At 46.3% G+C, this 18,041-nt stretch overlaps 1 protein-coding gene across 2 annotated transcripts in view; it reads left to right on the top strand.

The window, feature by feature from the left end:
- Positions 1-18,041, top strand: part of FOCAD (focadhesin) — a 1,730,079-nt gene that overhangs the window by 321,070 nt on the left and 1,390,968 nt on the right. For both annotated transcript variants that reach the window (XM_085634390.1, XM_085634400.1), the window contains exon 14: positions 3,779-3,883. In XM_085634390.1, coding sequence (XP_085490516.1) covers positions 3,779-3,883 — 105 coding nt within the window. The remainder of the gene's footprint in view (positions 1-3,778; positions 3,884-18,041) is intronic.

Here is an 18,041-nt window from a genome sequence, read left to right as displayed (position 1 = left end):
CCCCGGGAACCGCTATTTTAAAGATCCGGCGCGGCGGAGCTCCGTATTTTAGTTACTGTCCGGGCACCATCTTGGACACGCCTCCTACAAATTAGTTTTGATATATAAAATTCGGTTTGATTTTTTAAAACCGCAGTAAGTGTGATTTATTCATAATCATGTTTTCCGCTCGTCGGTATTGCAAATTGAATATTGCATTTCTCTTGGATTGGGTGCTAATAGGACCACATTTTTGTATGTACCATTTGCTACCCAGGTCCTATTGCCTTCTTGGGTTACCCCAGTAATTTGTAATAATGATCACTAACAGGGACATGTAGGCCTGGATGTTTTGCAAGTACATTCAAGTGTCTCATGCAGAATTTCATGATTGACTAATGCAGTAATATGTGTGAAAATTACGATTCTCCTATTACCATGACTAGAGAATCTAGATTTCATTAAAGACACGGAGGCTAACATTATGCATATTACTTTTAATGCGTCCCCAAGCAGCCGCATACATCATAAAGAAGAAAGGTTCCAGAACAGAACAACAAGAAACATACAAAAGGCAATTTAAAATGTGGTATAGAGTAGGATAATCGTGGTATAGAGTGAAAATCGTAAGCTCTTCTTAATTAAGATGTGCTATAAAACTGAATAAATCAGTTGAATAATTTGGGATCTGTCCCATATCATTTTCTACTTAATTCATAGTCATGGCTGTCTTATTCTCAACAGTACGTTGAAGAAGGAGCTCCTGACTACCTGTGCCTGAACTTTGAATTCCTTCAGAACTCTTGTTGGCATTTGTAGCTGCAACTTTTAGCTCCTCTCATTGAATTTTATCATTCAACATTTTCAAATAAGTGGGAAAGACTGGACACTGAATGTTGTCTTTTAGTGCGTTAAAACCATCTCAATAAGACATGTTGTCCTAAAAGTTCACTCGCCTTACTTCAAGGATGGGATACTTGCAAATGAACCAAGTAGAATTTATTTCAGGAGTCTGACAGCTTAATTTATGATGGATAATGAAACTTAGCTTGTTGTGTCTCACTAAACCACCATTGCAGCTTGAAACTGCATAGCAATCTCCTTCCACATTTTCTTCAGGATTGTTCCTGTATGTGTAAAACTGATCCACTTTATTCAGAGATGCGTTCTCTAAATGTACACTTCATTTAGGATAAGTGTCCAACATATTAATTTTTTCTCTGTTTGTACTTTTTCTGCTTGAGAATGATTTTGTATGACAGAAAAAGAATTTAAGATTTATTTTCAGGTTGATGTTGGACTTTTACTCAAGTAAAGAATACTCTCTTGTACTGTATAAACTAGCTGAGCTAATGCGATCACTTGTCTCATACAGCGCTTGTACTGTCAGCTAACTGTTCACTGCATTTTACTAGATTTGCACATTAACTCTGAGCAGTGTCTCATTTCAGGGTAAGAGGCACCTTATGATGTCTTTACTCCTTCACCAAAGCGTTGCAGAGATTTGCTGTCCCAAAGCTCTGGTATTAGGATCGAGGCTACAAAGATCATGGTGCATACAGATGCCACCAGAGTGAATGCCTTCCCATAAAACCTCCTGTTCCTAAGTTTATTTCATGATGGTCTTAAAGACATGCCTGTATGAGCCACATCAACTCAAACAGAAGGATCAGGGGCCATAAACTGAACACCATCAGTGTGCAGGCCCAGAAAGGGTGTGTGTACACATTTTGCTGAAATCATGCATACTACATTAACTCATACAACCTATGATTTAGTGTTGATCTGTAGTCACTGCAGCTTAGGAACAAGAATAGGCAAACAATACTCCGTGTTTCCAGTTATTTGCTACTGATAGGGCAAGTTGGGTAAACAGGTGCAACGTTCTGAGCCTACACACTGAAGCAGGATGCATTCATGATACTGCCCCAGGATCACCAAGTTCAACTTTCAGTCCTACTTGCTCCATGTCAAAATAAAGCTTGGAGCTTATAGTGCTGAAACGGACTGCATGTGATGGGAACATATTAAGCTGGGCTTGTTCTTTCACCTGAGATGAAAGATGTGTTAGAACTGTGCACATTGTGCAGAGCACAAAGGTAAAGTGGCTTCTGCAATGTTCACACATACCCAGCAGAAACACAGCCCCTCACTGCTTTCAAATGAATAAAGATCCACATGATTAGTACTTATCAGTGCTAAGGTGTCCTTGATGTGTGATCTAACATGCACAAAATCACATAAATAAACTTTATTTACAGTGTGAGCTGTACAGGCAAATGACCCAAGGCTTCCTCCAGATAATAAAGTTTCTAAATTGATTCTGTCACTGTCATCAACTCCCTTTAACAGTTTGCTTAATCATTTCTTGGCAGTCCACTTCCGCCTGACCAGGCAGAGCACGAAAGATCCTAGATCAGACAGTGATAATGCATGCATTAGCCTAATTCTCTCCTTGTATCTCGAGACAAAGAACGGGGCAGTATGATACTGGCTTGCTATAGCAGAGCACTGAGCACTCCACAAAATATATTTCATGTTCTAAGTATAAAAAAATAATTCAACCAATAGGTAAACACTGCTAATTTATACAAAATTTGAAGACCTAGAAAAACACTGGAAAAAAACAGCAGAATACATAACAAATGGAAACTGAAAACAGGAAAGACTAGTTATTATTAAAGCAGTCATATAAAATACATACATTATTTTGTGTGGACCCACACTGAATCATTACTGGAAACCTGGGAACACGGCCTAAGCAATTCTTAAAATGTGAACCTCAAAGCAGTACACAACAATAGGAAACAAGTATATCTGAAACAAATACACACATTATGGAATATTTAATTTAATTCACACACAAAAAACTTGTGAAAATAGAAATTTTAATGGGAATGTTTGAGTTTTTCAAACTTTTGTTTTATTTCAAATACATTTTTGCTCCTAATGCATTCTGTTTTTATCTCTGCGCAATACAGTACTGCTTCAATTAAGCCACCAACCATCCGTACTAGATTCCATTTCCTGTACTTGTGCTGCTCCCACAAATAAAGAAAAGAATACAAACATAACTTTTAGCTTCACATTTCAAATTCCTTCCAATTAACACTCATTTTAAAACGTAATATGTTTTATTTAGTTTTTTATGTACGTTAATAATTTACTAATAATTATTTTGCAAACAATCACTGACCCCTTAAGTATGTGCCTCAAACTCCCAGAAGTCCTCAGGCAACAGGTTAAAAGACACTGATCTGTGAACTAGGATCAGGAAAGAAACTGCTTTCTGCCCAATCTGACTGTATTATTGGTTATCTGCTTTGGTTTTGTTGAGCCTTAAATTCCTCAACAACATGCTGATATTTGTTTTCAGACATTGAATCTCAAGTTCTAAATGACAACAAAATATAACTATGCATCCAAGTGATGAAAAAAGTGTGATTTGATTATGTCTAATGTAAGAAAAAAATGTATATGTTGAAGAGAAGTGAAAAAATTATGCAGAGATGTGCACACTGTAGGAATGGGAATATCCTTATTAAATGAAGCGTCTCCTGTTCTTAGCCATTGATCACAGGGATACTTTGAAAGCGCTACAAATACAAGCAGATATGAGGTGGTCGGAAGAAAAACTGAGAAAATGAAAGACACTAGTAGAGTGTGGGCTGCTGGTCCAGTTGTTACCTCAAAAATGGCCTCACATGGCCTTGGTAACCATGTGCTAACTGTTTGTCATTTGCCATGACTGTGTTTTAATCTGTGGGATAAGTTACCTTGTGTTTTTCTGTAATTTCAGGTACCAAACCTAGTTCCAGTTTTGATGTTCAAACTGGGAAGACCCTTGCAACCAGTTCTATACCGTGAAATTCTCTACACATTGCCGACTCTGGGAACGCATAAGGTCAGTGCAAGTTCTTACCCTCCCTCCAGGCCAGTACCAAGTTCAACATGATTTTAGTTTTTTGCCCCTTGCCTGGAGCTGCATTGTGGCCTTACTGTCTACACAACTAGCAGGGAATTTCTTTGCTGCGCATAAAAAAAAAATAGCAGGATTATGGCGAGCACGAGACCCCGTCTGGCCATCCCTGTCACACCAAGGCCATCTCACTGAAGTGTACAAAAATGATGGATGGAATGCTTGAATTAATCTCAGACTCTGGAAATTACTACACCTTACTGACAAACCACATGTAGGACAAACCTATTCTGGAGTTGGTTGTGGTCCCTTCAGGGAGGTGCATCACCTGGCAGTTTGTGATGGACTATTCCTATGAGGCGCATGATCGTTACTGATTTGCATAAGGTGGGCCTTTATCTAGAGTGGCATGGCGAGTGGAAAAACAATGGATTGGAATGCGGCCCGAAAAATTGCCAGTGGCTGAGATTAATTCAAGCATTCTATCCATCACCTGCAGTTTACAACCCTGATTGTGATGGGTATGCCCAGACGTGAGTCCCGTTCTTAATGTAGCATAGGACTCAAGCTACACCCTACTAATGAACCCCAAGTAAGGTGATACCAATATCTGGTTGCTTGTGCTCCCTGGCAGTTCAGGACAGACTGTTCTTATGAGGAGTAAGGTCAGCACTGATTTGCATAAGGTGGGCCTTTGTCAAAGTGGCCTGGTGGGTGAAAAAAAACAATGGACTGGAATGTGTCCAGAGTGATTGCCAGTGACTGAGATTAATTCAAGCATTCCGTCTATCACCCTGTCTGAAAGACATTACCTGGCTAAGCTTCGTTCTCCACGCCGGGTGCACTAGCATAGGATGCCTTTACCTTTCTAGCCCGGTCAGAGGTGCCTTTGGAATCCTTGAGTGATTTAGTATGTTTGGCTCATATTCTTATTCTGTTTTGTAAGCACTAACCTGTGCCTAGGAAAGTTTTCTTAAGATCGATGGCGGTGTGCAGTATTTAGCAATGAACAGCGCTCCGTGGACACTGCCGCATTGATCATTTCAGGGGCATGCTAAATAACTGACCATTGATTTTGGATGATGCATTTATAACTACTCTTACAATTTCTCTTCTTTTTATTGCTTTGTTGTGATATATAGCTCTGCGATCTAGGCGGCCTTTATTTAGGCTTGAGAAGGAGCTAAGCATCCCATTTAGATGGGGTAAGGCTCATTCCTGTCATTTGCACACCAGTTTTACTGGTATTCAAACTGGTGTTGGGCACAATAACCTTTGTTTGCCCACATTGAATGGATTTGGACCTCATTGTGATCTATGTATGTGAAATAATGATTTTCTACCTTTTTCTTTAAAGATAGAACAATGGTGGATTTTCACAAACATTATGTTATGGGCCTCCTCTTGTATCAGGTGGATTGGCACCATCATTTAATACCAGTTTGTATTTTTTCTTTATTTTTATATTACAGAGTGAATTTAATTATTGGTCCTGAAGAATGCCTATGAATTAAGTCAATGATAGGGCAGAAACTTGTTGACCTTGTAGGGGAGATACTACTTCTGACTTCCCTTCGCTGTTTTTACTTCTGTACTTTCGAGGCACCAGAATAAAATTTAAATTTAGCCTACCGGGAGACCAATTTATTTCACCTTGCACATACTAAATTAGCACTCTGTCTCTCTCACCCATAACTAATTCTTATCTAGGCTAAAAACACCTCAAGAGGTCCCCTCTTTTGGACAGTTTTAGCCCACTCCAGGTACCCTTGGTCCTGGTGCGAAGATGGGACCTTATGATGAAGCATGCCACTTTCAGGTGGGTGTTGGTTTTCGTCTTAAATAAATAATATTTTCACATACATAAACACATTTTTGTGTCTGTCTTTTTTTTTTTTTTTTACCAGGCGTACTTTTTTGTGGTTCATAAGTTAGGGAGTGGTACACTATTGGTTGAGTTACGAGCTCCCACTAGACTCCCTTTTTTGTTTTGACTCTAAAAGACAGCCCAGTTTTAGTCTCTGAGAACTACCAAGCACAGTTAGTTTTTGTCCTCCACTATGGCAAGGAGGCCAAATGTCTCTCCGGCACACAATCCATTTGTATTATGGTGGGCTACAGGTTGCATCTGATCCATACTCTGCCTTGCTTCCAAATTATATCCTGCAAGAGCATAAAGTATTTAACTTGGGGGTATGATGCTGATGAACAAAAAACTGTTGGGACGGAAAAGTCCTCCACACGGTAATGCATGTGCACCCCTGTTGTGAGTGCCCAACTGTACTGAAGTCTGGACCACTAATGCTGATTTTATTTGTCATAGGAAAACATGGAACATGCTTGTGCGCCATGGCGTAGGCCTGTCTCATGGACTGCTGTCTTGTTGGACTGGGAGGGGCACCCATAGCACTACCCTCATAGTAGTGAAAGGCTACTGCCTTCACCAGGAGTTAAGAAGCATGAGTGCGGTGCTGGCAGCATGCCGTCTAGTGATCAGTAGGAGCGAACACAGGTCCATTTTAACCTGTTACTGGCCTCCAGGCTCACTCATTTTTAAAGTTCTGCTGCTGTGTACTTAACTCAACCTTGGCCTACATTGGTTTAGTGTGGAGTGCTGCACAGCGCAGGAGTATCTGCTCTGGGTGTATATGTTCCTGAGAAGGGTACAATAGAGGGATAATGAAGTATGGAGCATCATGTGTATGGTGAGTGCATGTGCTGGATGTGTGTGGCTACGAGTCATACAATACATGGAGAATGTAGTGTTGTGCAGTGCTTTCATTGTAAATGCATGTGCATGGATGTATGTGTGCCTATGAGTGGGACAGTACATGAGGGATACAGTACTGTTCAGTGTGTGCATGTTAAATATATGTGCCTATGAGTGGTACAGTATATGAAGAATACAGTGATGTGCTGTGCTGTGTGTGCGTAGGTGTATGTGTGCCTGTGGATGGAACAATACATGGAGGGCCCTGGGTTCCATTTTGTGCGTTCCATGCCTACATGGTGAAACATGCAGAGGAGGTAGAGAAATCCCCCCAGACAGATTTGTATATTGCTGCATTCCTGTCAGCTGAATGGGACACACACTGGATAGGGGAGAGTCAGGCTTGTACAGTTCAAAGGATTCAGTAAGAAGGCCGCAAGGAAGGGACCTATGCACATCTCAGGAAGGACATGGGACTAATAAGAGAATCATAAATATTAGGGCTGGGGGCCCTGGGGCTAACCTTTTGATAAACATATCACTGTGGTTGACATCAAGGTGAGAATTCCAGCCACTCCATGGAATGTGTTGTGGGGCTATCAACTTTGAAATCACTCCTGCTGTGACAGACTGCATTCAAGAAAAAGAAGAAGAGAGCTGCGGAGTGGGCACTTTAAAAGAAGCAGATCCCCAACATAAACTTCACAGACTCTAAATCTCATCTGGTATCTGGAAATGGACTATAATAAAGGCAGAATGAGACCCCAAAAATTGTAATCTACCAAGCAGCCAGATGGGCTGTGTGAGGAGGGGAAGCTCTGCAAGACCACTGCCTGTGACCAGAACTGGGGTACAAGGCCTGCTAGTCTCCCTGCTTGGTGAGGCGACGTCCCACAGGGAATCAAGGACCACCTGCCTTGTAGCCTGGAGCACCAGCGCCTGCCTGCTTGCCAAAGACCAGTGTGCTCTGTGAGGAAGAGGACCGCATTTGAGGGAGCAAAGTCCTGTGGAAACTCCAGTTGAGTGGACTCCCTTTGCGAGAAGCTGGTACTTCACAGTTTGGGTCATTGCTTGTGTGCAGAAAGAGGTCAGTGAGCCTTGTATGCCAGAGGAGGGCGGCTGTGAATTGAGTCTTGTGCATCGCTGCACCAATTGGGCTGGAGCCCGTGCATAGTGGGGAGCGGTGACTGCATGTGCCAGGAGGGCTGCTGTGAGAAGACTGCTGTGCACTAAGGGCCGTATTGTGTGTGCAGTAGTGGGCTGCGACCCCATATGCCAGGAGGGGTCTCCACCAAGGACTTCACTGTGTTGATTGGACCGGAGCCCATGTACGGTGAGGATGCGGCAACCCCATATTCCAGGGGGGGTCACCGGGACCAGCACATTGTATGACCTGGTCGGAGATCTCGCCGAGTGTAGTGAGACTAATATGAGAACCTATTAACCTGCCTGGGGTGAGGGATTCACACTAGGAGCTTTGTGTCACCACCCTCCCATTGTGGGAGGAACCAGAGACTAACTCTGCAAAGAGGAGCAGCCGAGAACCTCCGTTAGCTGAGGAGGCGCACCCGCATGTGTGGAGACTCTACCGCTAGAAATGAGGAGGAAGTGGGACTTGGGGAATGCCTAACGAAACAATAGATTCCTGACCTCAGGCTTACTGTGTAGCCTTTTGTGAATGTCATATTTTTCCATTGTGTTAGTAACGGTAGAAATAAAATACTTCTCTTTGTTCATAAAAGTGAGTATTTAACTGGAGAATGATTTATTGCTGTTATTGCTGCATTTATTTTGAGGTGTGAACCTGTGTTCGCTCTGCTGTGTGATCCCTCTGCCCCCACCCGAGAATAAAGTGCTGAAGGAGATACTTTGCCCGGTTGCTCAGCACCCATTGTACGACGTGCCCCACGACATCAGGATTAAAAGGCATCAACCCCCACGTTTGGGCTAGTAAGCCTTGCTTGCCCCGTGACCCTATGAAAGGGGTTCTGACACTGTTGCTGCCATGAGATCTAATCAATAAATTTAACAGGACCATGTAATGTGGTTGTCCATGTGTCGGCAATCAGGCTAAGGTCTCTTGGTCTTTTAAGACTAGAGCATACTTTTGTTACAAACCACCAGCTCAAGCCTCCCCCTCCGTAGACCCCACTCAACCCTCGAAGCAAACATGCACATGGTGAGAGAAGCCTGTTCTCCCAGCTTTAACAGAGGCTGAGAAGTGCCCATAATTTTCCTGTGACTTTCAGTCCTCCTCAATGCCTCCTCTGGAGGTCTGCTTTGCTCTAGTAGTAGACGTTCGGCATTTTTTCCACTATCACTGGACCCAAAACAATCACATATATAGGATTCCTTTCAATGGTGAAGACAGGTTGTGTTTCCACGCCAGCCCTCCCCCCGGCCTCTTATGCTCCTGTTGGTATACTGACTACATTTCTAGTAGATTATCAATTTCCTTCTTTTAAAAGCCATAGAGCCTTCTATTCCTTCAGAAAGGAGTAGTCAGGGAGAGGACTCATACTATTATCTTCTGTGGAAAAAGAGTGGTGGACTCTGCCTTAGTCTAGATCTAAATCAAAATTAGTTTCTTCCCCTTCTGCCGTTTAAGATGCTATGTCCTAGCAGACATCCAGAATCATAACTGACTGTGTTTGGTAGATTTGAAGGCATTGACTTTCACGTACCAGTCTATTAAATGTAACGCCAAAGGGGTAATTGAGATATGAAACACAACAGGAAACCCTCAACTAATTTAACACATAACACAAACGTTCCAGCAAGATAGTTGTCAACCGAAGGCAGCTAATAATCAGTTAATTTATAACAATACCGGTTACCCTGGGCAATGTTCGGGATTAAACCGGGACATATTGTTGAAACAGGGATGAAGATAAAGTACTAACAACAAGCATGGGGCTTTCCCTGTAACCCACAGGAGTATGGGAGACAAAATCAAAGTAAAGCATGAAGTACTGTCTGGGAAATAGATTAACAAAAATTTAGTGTAAAAATCCAAAGGGGAAGAAAAGGTAATTGGCTCTTCAATTGCTGAGTCCCATATTCCAGTCAGTTATCATTTTCTGCTATCTAAACATATATTTATACAAAATCAGAATTTCTTTTCATTTTCAGTTTAAGTTGGTCATTATTTTTTAATAATCCTACTAGTACAACTAATTTACTTGTATCAATACTCATAATAAATGTATTTTTCATCATATTTTTTACACTCTTTTTAGATTGCTGTGGACAAACCACTAATAAGTATAATTGGTTGGGGGAGAAACTGAGAACGCCAAAATGGCAGAAGTCTTTTAGTGAGCTCCTGGCTCTTAAACCCACATCCATCCTCTTGACTATATGGAGATTTTACACCAAGAACCCATGCCTTTTTAGTGGCAAAGCCCCGGACCGACCGAAGAGGAGCCACCTAGGGCCAGTGATGTGTAATGACAACCAGGTGGCTGCCCACGAAAAGACTGTGCGGGCCCGCAGCTGGGTAAGGAAGAAGCCCTGTATAGCAGCGCACAAAAGAAGAAAGGTCAAAGAGGTCCGAGTGACATTGGATGACCACATGGATGGTGTGGATCTGCGGGCACACCGCAGGAGGCCGGAGCAGCGGTAAGAGGTTACCGAACTAGGCACCGTAGACTCCAAAGAAGCCACGACGAGAGCTACATTGTGGGGCCGGATCCGAGAGTGAGCTGCTGCCTACGCGGCAGACGGGTCATGGGTCTTGGTGGCCCTGAAGGAAGGCCCGGCAATAGTTTTGGGGAGATGCAGAAGAGTTTGCCTTATGGGGGTCAGAAAGGCCCCTAACATTCGAGGACATGCATTTCAACTCAATCACCTGAGGGCTTCTAACCATTGCTGGCATTTATACAAATAATATGAAAATGGACAAGTAGCATTGTGTGGATAGACGCCAAGGTGAACCATATGACATTCATTCTCTTGAAAAAACAAAGTTATAAAACATAAAACTCATACAACCCAAATACACCCACCCACATCGGATAGTAACCCAACCAGTATCTGGTGAATCCCATAATATCCTCCCAGATAAACAGAAGGAGATCTCCTGGGGGGGGGGGGGGTGTTAACGGTCAAGGAGGCCCCCAGCATGGTGTGAAAAGGTAAATGGTAGAAATAAAGTTATGTACAGCCAGCAAAACACAGAGTTCTGTAAAGACGGTACAATGCTGAATTAGCTTCACATCAAGCAAGCAATCCTGGTGTTCGGCAGTGGGCCTAACAACATTCACAGGTCAACAGAGGGAGAGTGTAAGGGGATGCCCGTCCCTCTGCCGATCAGGGAGGGGAAGCTGGGCTTATGTTGCTTCCAGAATTCAATCACATTAGCACGTGTTTAAAAAATGTGAGTTTTCCCCGTTAAGGGTAATGCGTAATTTTGCTGGATACAACATTGTGTATCGGACATTTGCTTTTTGCAATGATCGTTTAATGTACTGGAACTTGTGCCGAGCTTCTTGTACAAGGGGGTAAAATCTGGAAAAATAGAGCGACATGCTTTGATGTTGAATTAGTCCCTTTTCACGAGCCAGACGAAGAACGGTGTCACGGTCATGATAGTTCAGTAGCCAGGCTATGATCAACGTGGAGGGGTGCCAGTAGCAGATTTTGGCACCAGGGCTCTGTGGGTGCGCTCGATTGCAAATGTAGAGGAAAAAGTATCTCTTTCGAATAAATCTACCAATAGCCGCTCCACGTAGTCACTCATTGGGCCCTTGTTGGTTGTTTCAGCCACTCCAGCTCTGCGAAGGTTGTTGCGGCGCGATCGCAACTCCAAATCCTCTGCCTTGGAAGCAACTGTGTTGAGGAGTCATTGGGTTCGCTCCAATCTCTTGATGATGGTAGGGTGGGCGTCTTGCAGTTCTGATATGTGTTGTTCAGTAGCCACTATACGGGTCTCGTGACGTTCGATGTGGTCATGCATATCATCCAGGCGGACCGCCAAAGCAACCGCATGTGTGGAGACTCTGCCGCTAGAAGTGAGGAGGAAGTGGGACTCGGGAAACCGCCTAACGAAACAATAGAGGCCTGACCTCAGGCTTACTGTGTAGCCTTTTGTGAATGTCATATTTTGCCTTTGTGTTAGTAACGGTAGAAATAAAATACTTCTCCTTTTTCATGAAAGTGAGTTTTTAACTGGAGAATGATTTGTTGCTGTTATTGCTGCATGTATTTTGAGGTGTGAACCTGTGTTCGCTTTGCTGTGTGAGCCCTCTGCCCCCACCCGAGAATAAAGTGCTGAAGGAGATACTTTGCCCGGTAGCTCAGCACCCATTGTACGACGTCCCCCACGACATCAGGATTAAAAGGCATCAACCCCAACGTTTGGGCTAGTAAGCCTTGCTTGCCCCGTGACCCTATGAAAGGGGTTCTGACACTGTTGCTGCCATGAGATCTAATCAATAAATTTACCAGGACCATGTAATGTGGTTGTCCATGTGTCGGCAATCAGGCTTAAATTTTCAGATTTGTATTCCAGAGTGCCATTAGAAAGTCATTGACTTCTATTTTGTTGGCAAGGACCTGTTCAACCCCTCAGCTGATCAGATGCTGCAACAGGACATTACTGGCATGGTCACAGAAAAATCACAGAATGCCATCTAGAGGCATTTCTAGAACCACATACTTTCTTCAACCTCGCAAAGGTCTCTTGGTCTTTTAAGACTAGAGCATACTTTTGTTACAAACCACTAGCTCAAGCCTCCCCCTCTGTAGACCCCACTCAACCCTAGAAGCAAACATGCACATGGTGAGAGAAGCCTGTTCTCCCAGCTTTAACAGAGGCTGAGAAGTGCCCATAATGTTCATGTGACTTTCAGTCCTCCTTAATGCCTCCTCTGGATATCTGCTGTGCTCTAGTAGTAGACGTTAGGCATTTTTTCCACTATCACTGGACCCAAAACAATCACATATATAGGATTCCTTTCAATGGTGAAGACAGGTTGTGCTTTCACGCCAGCCCTCACCCCGGCCTCTTCTGCTCCTGTTGGTATACTGACTACATTTCTAGTAGATTATCAATTTCCTTCTTTTAAAAGCCATAGAGCCTTCTATTCCTTCAGAAAGGAGTAGTCAGGGAGAGGACTCATACTATTATCTTCTGTGGAAAAAGAGTGGTGGACTCTGCCTTAGTCTAGATCTAAATCAAAATTAGTTTCTTCCCCTTTTGCCGTTTAAGATGCTATGTCCTAGCAGACATCCAGAATCATAACTGACTGTGTTTGGTAGATTTGAAGGCATTGACTTTCACGTACCAGTCTATTAAATGTAACGCCAAAGGGGTAATTGAGATATGAAACACAACAGGAAACCCTCAACTAATTTAACACATAACACAAACGTCCAATTGAAGCCTCTCCGTACTTCCAGCAAGATAGTTGTCAACCGAAGGCAGCTAATAATCAGTTAATTTATAACAATAACGGTTACCCTGGGCAATGTTCGGGATTAAACCGGAACATATTGTTGAAACAGGGATGAAGATAAACAAAGTACTAACAACAAGCAAGGGGCTTTCCCTGTAACCCACAGGAGTATGGGAGACAAAATCAAAGTAAAGCATGAAGTACTCTCTGGGAAATAGATTAACAAAAATTTAGTGTAAAAATCCAAAGGGGAAGAACGAGTAATTGGCTCTTCATTTGCTAAGTCCCATTTAGTTATCATTTTCTGCTGCATCGGCAACTTCCGACGCCGCGTGACCCAGCATGCCTGTCCATTCACCCCTCAGCCGCCAGCCCCCTTTTGCGGACTGCTTTTCCCTCTCTGCTGCCTTTGTTGGCTCCGCCGTCCAGAGAGGCCCGCTGGCTGGATACTTGGGGGTGCAACATTTTTGCCTCAACCAGCGTGGCCCTGTGGGCCCTTAACACCTTGTGTGCTGGCTCGGGCCTCCTCCTGTTTGTGGGACTCAGCTTAGTCTCGGGGGTCTGCTGCGTCCCAGTAGTATGCTCAGGTGGATTTGCGGCATCATGTATTGGATGGCTGGGAGCTTGCAGCGTTTATTCTCCACTCCGCTCTGGGCGTCTCTGAGGCGCTGGGCCGAGCTATGGCTTCCTCAGTTGCTCTCTGTCGCCATGCTTGGCTTCGGGATGGCGTCTTCCCCGAAATTATTCGGGAGAGGCTCAATGATCTCCCATTTGATGGCAGTCTGTTGTTTCATGCCCCGGCGGACTCCGCCATCCACACGCTCTTGGCAGGGCTGCTTCCTTCTCCTCCACCTTGTCCTCCTCCTCCTCCGTCCCCTCCTCAGTGACTTCTGAGTTAGGGTTGCTTCTGGGCCTTCTTAGGCCAGCTGGCAGTTTACGTCCTTCTTTGGGACTTTGGCATTGTTGGCTGCTGGACGTCCCTTTTGTTGTGTGTGAGTTCTGCAGGAGTTGTTTCACAGACTTGGCCCTGAGTTTGCCCCTTCTGCTTTGCTTGGGCTGAAGTCATGCCTGCAGCGGGGGTCCTTTTTTTCCCCGTGGTTCTTTTGTTTCTTCCTCTGCTGCGGAAGTTCTTCCAAAGAGGGTTCACATATCTTGGGACTTCACGTGCCCTATGTGGGGTTATGGTAGCTGTCATATGGTTTGCACTCTGCTGGAGGGTTCTGGTCTCCTTCGGGTACCTGTTCTCCATGGTGTTTACGTAGGTTGCTTTTGCTTCCTGAGGTCGTGTGCGCGGCCACTCGTGGTGGTGGCCCGGGCCTCTCCTCCTCTCCGGTTCTGCGGTCTGGGATGTCCCTGTGTTCTCCCTTGCCAGGCGTGGCCTACTCGGCCTTCCTGGGGCCGCGGGCTGTTCTTCTTGCTTCTGGCCTTGACTGCCAGCATTGTTCTGGCTGGTAGGCTGCTCTCCGCCTGGAATGGGCTCGCCTTCTTCTCCCTAGTTTCCTTGGGCCCTCTAGGCTTCTTCTTCTTCTTCCGTCTTCCTATCTTGGCATTTGGCGGAAGCTATGTTGCCTTGTGGGGGAGTGGGGTGCTTTGGCCTCTCAGTCCTTGCCCTTGGTTCCTCTGCTGTGAGTGTACGAGCCTCTTCAGCCTTCTTTCCTTCCTACGTCCCCTTGGGGTCGGTGGGGTTCTGCCTGTGGGGGTTCCCTTGGCCGGGCAGGGACGAGCTTCTACCTAGTCCACAGATCTGGTCCCCTGTGGGGCCCTCTGTCTGCATTGGCTGGTGGGGTCCTTTCGCAGACCCTCCTTCCCAGGGGGTATTGGTAGGGTATCTATTCTACGTGAAGGAATCTGCGGCTAGTAGTCTCTATCAGATGTATGAGTTACTTACCTTCGGTAACGATATATCTGGTAGAGACTGTTCTAGCCGCAGATTCCATCACGGCCCGCCCTTCCTCCCCTATTCTGCGAGGACCCTTGGGTTGGTCTTCGGTACTCGCCTCCCGGTGGGGGGGCTGGGTCTCCTGTGAGTACCTTCCTTGTTCTTGACGGGTGGCTCCGTCTGTGGGTAGTTCATTCCTCCTTTGGCTCTTTGGAGGATGGGGTTCCGGTGCGCCGGTGCCCTGCTGCTCTGGCTACTCCAGGTTTAGGGGGATTGCTTCTATCCTTGTCCTCCCTCCCTTCCCTTCCTTCCATTGCTATCCTCTGGTTTGATGGTCCTCTGGCCATGTCTTGCCCTGTCCTTGTGGGTGGTTGCCCTCTAGGTTTGGGTGGCTTGGAAGTTTGTTGTCCCTGTCTGTCTTGGGACTGGTCCCATTCCTTGCTCAGGATGGGGGGGTGGTTTGCCTACGTGTGCCATGACTTTTCCGTATGCTCTTGCCTCCGGGGCACAGGGTTGGGAGGTTGTCCGTGCTGGCAGTGTGACTGTGCAGGTTCCTGCTTCTTCTTCTTCTTCTTTCTTCCTTCCCTGCCCTTGGGTCTGCGGTGTTGGTACTACTCTGGTGGTGGTGTTTTTTTTTCACTGTTTCTTTCCAATTCTTTTTCTGCTCGTCGCACACTGTTCCCATGCTTCCACAGTTTATCTGGTGATTCCGCGTTGTGGTGCGGAAAAGTTCTCTGAAGAAAACTGATGTGGGCGTGCCGGGGCGGGTCTTATGTGACCTCGCTGACGCCATGTACGCGGACGATGCCTGGGCGGCGGCGCGTGATGTCGCCCCGCCCCCAGCATGCAGGGATGCTGTGGCAAAAAGTTTCCGGATCCAGTCTCACGCCTAGGGATAATTCTACGTGAAGGAATCTGCGGCTAGAATCGTCTCTACCAGATACATTGTTATCGAAGGTAAGTAACTCGTACTACGCGGACCTATATACGCCCAAAGAAGGCCTATCGCCTGCCGTTATTGACAAATTAATCGCTGACCTACCGCCCAAAACAGTGTCCGATGAGGTGAGGTATCAACTAGAGCTACCACTGATAGAGGAGGAGCTGGGTACGGCACTGGGGGAACTTAACCCCGGGAAGGCTCCGGGACCCAACGGGTTCCCCAGTGAATTCTTTTGGCACTACTTTGTGCAGTTGGCCCCTCACTTTCGCCCCATGATAGAGGAGGCTCAGGAGCGAGGCTCGCTTCCCCCAGATTGGAGACATGCGGAGGTGGTGGTGTTTCACAAACCGGGCAGGCCACCGGAGCAGCATGCTTCGTACCGTCCTATTTCTCTCTTAAATGTGGAGGCAAAGGTCTTGGCCTAGGCCTTGGCCAATCGCCTTTTGCCTCACATCCCCACCCTGGTGCACCCGGATCAGGCTGGATTTATGCCTGGGAGGGCGACCAGGCACAATATTAGGTAAGCGCATGTGGCGATAGCAGCTATCCGGCAGTTGGGTGAACCAGCGGCGCTATTATTGGCTGACATGGACAGGGTGTTCGACTCCCTCAGCTGGGTTTATCTCTTTGCTCTATTGCGACGACTCAACTTTGGACCACGTTTTCTCTCCTACCCCATGCTCCTGTATACGGATCTGACGGCGTCGGTGCGGGTGGCTGGGGCTGCATTCTCTACCTTCTCCATCGAGCAGGGCACGCGACAGGGCTGTCCCCTGTCCCCATATTTATTTGCACTATTCATGGAGCCTTTGGCTGCATGGGTGCTTATAGATGCGCAGGTTCGGGGATTTGAATGGGCTCCAGGTCTGTCTGACAGTATCGCATTGTATGCGGATGATGTCCTCTTCTTCCTTACGGATATAGATAGGACGGGGCCGCGGTTACTGCGCATTATGCAGATTTTCGGGGAGACTTCGGTACTCTTTATGAATCCCCGTAAATCGACAATTTGGCTTCTGGGAGAGCAGACGGGTATGGGCACGTGGATCTCCTCGGTTCGGCGGGCGGTGGGGGGACTGAAATACCTAGGGGTGTTCCTATCGGACGTCCCTGCAATCTCCTGGGAGCGTAACCTGGCTCCCGTTTGGGAACAGACCCAGGAAGGCCTTAAGTCCTGGACCTGTATGCCCCTGACAATATTTGGCAGATCGGCAATCTCCAAAATGGTGGCGATTCCCCGGCTCCTCTATCGGCAAAATCACCCATACTAGATCTCGCTCCGATGGTTCCGACAGGTGAATGCAGCGCTTGGGTAGTTCTTATTGGAGGGGGGAAAGGTGCGTGTAGCTCTGCGCACATGCTTCTTGTCCACCTACTGCGGGGGGCTGGCGTCCTCTGATGTTCCTTCGTACTATCAAGCCTCGCATCTGTTGGTCCTCAACGAGTGGTGGTATGGTGATAGAGGACACCCGGCGTATGCTGTTGAGCGGCGGCTCATGGGACATTACTCATTACATACAATTCTTTATTCCGCGCCTTTGCGGGGCTCCCTGCCGGTGGTCATGAGGGTGGTATTCCTGATTTGGAGACAGGCACTGCGACGTATGGGATGGTGGAACACCTTGACTCGGGAAACCCCCCTCTGGAATAATGGGTGACTGCCTCAATTGGCGGCTCTGCAGGGGTTTCGGGGGGGGGGGGAACAATATAGGCATATCAGCTCTAGGGGATGTTATGAGAGGCCTGACGCTCAAATCTTTTCAAGATCTCCAGGCAGAATTCCACATGCCACGGTCCCAGTTCTTTCGATACCTTCAATTTCGGCATGCCCTGTCCCCTAGCCTAGAGGGCTTAGAGTCACTGCCGGAATTTAGCCCATTGGAAGCTAAGGTCTTTATAGGGGATTTAACCGACCGGAAAATCTCCCGCATTTATCAATCCCTGGTTACACATTGCTCTTCTACACAGCAGAAGCTTCGGGGGGACTGGGAGGAGGATGTGGGCACATTGGAGTTGGAGGACTGGACGGAGGCCCTGGCAGCCCCGGGGGGGCGGCTAAAGCTATGCGACTCCGCCTTGTTCAGTTCAAGTACCTCCACAGGGTCTACTTTACTCGAACACGCTTGTGGAGAGCAGGGCTGATCGCCTCCCCTGTATGTCTTCGCTGCGGGCGGGAGGAGGGCACATTCATTCACATGGTCTGGCACTGTTTA

The sequence above is a fragment of the Triturus cristatus genome, chromosome 2_1, assembly GCF_964204655.1.
Source record: "Triturus cristatus chromosome 2_1, aTriCri1.1, whole genome shotgun sequence".
Lineage (NCBI taxonomy): Eukaryota > Metazoa > Chordata > Amphibia > Caudata > Salamandridae > Triturus > Triturus cristatus.
The sequence above is the reverse complement of the archived record's forward strand: the minus strand, read 5'-3'. Positions and strand labels throughout refer to the sequence as shown.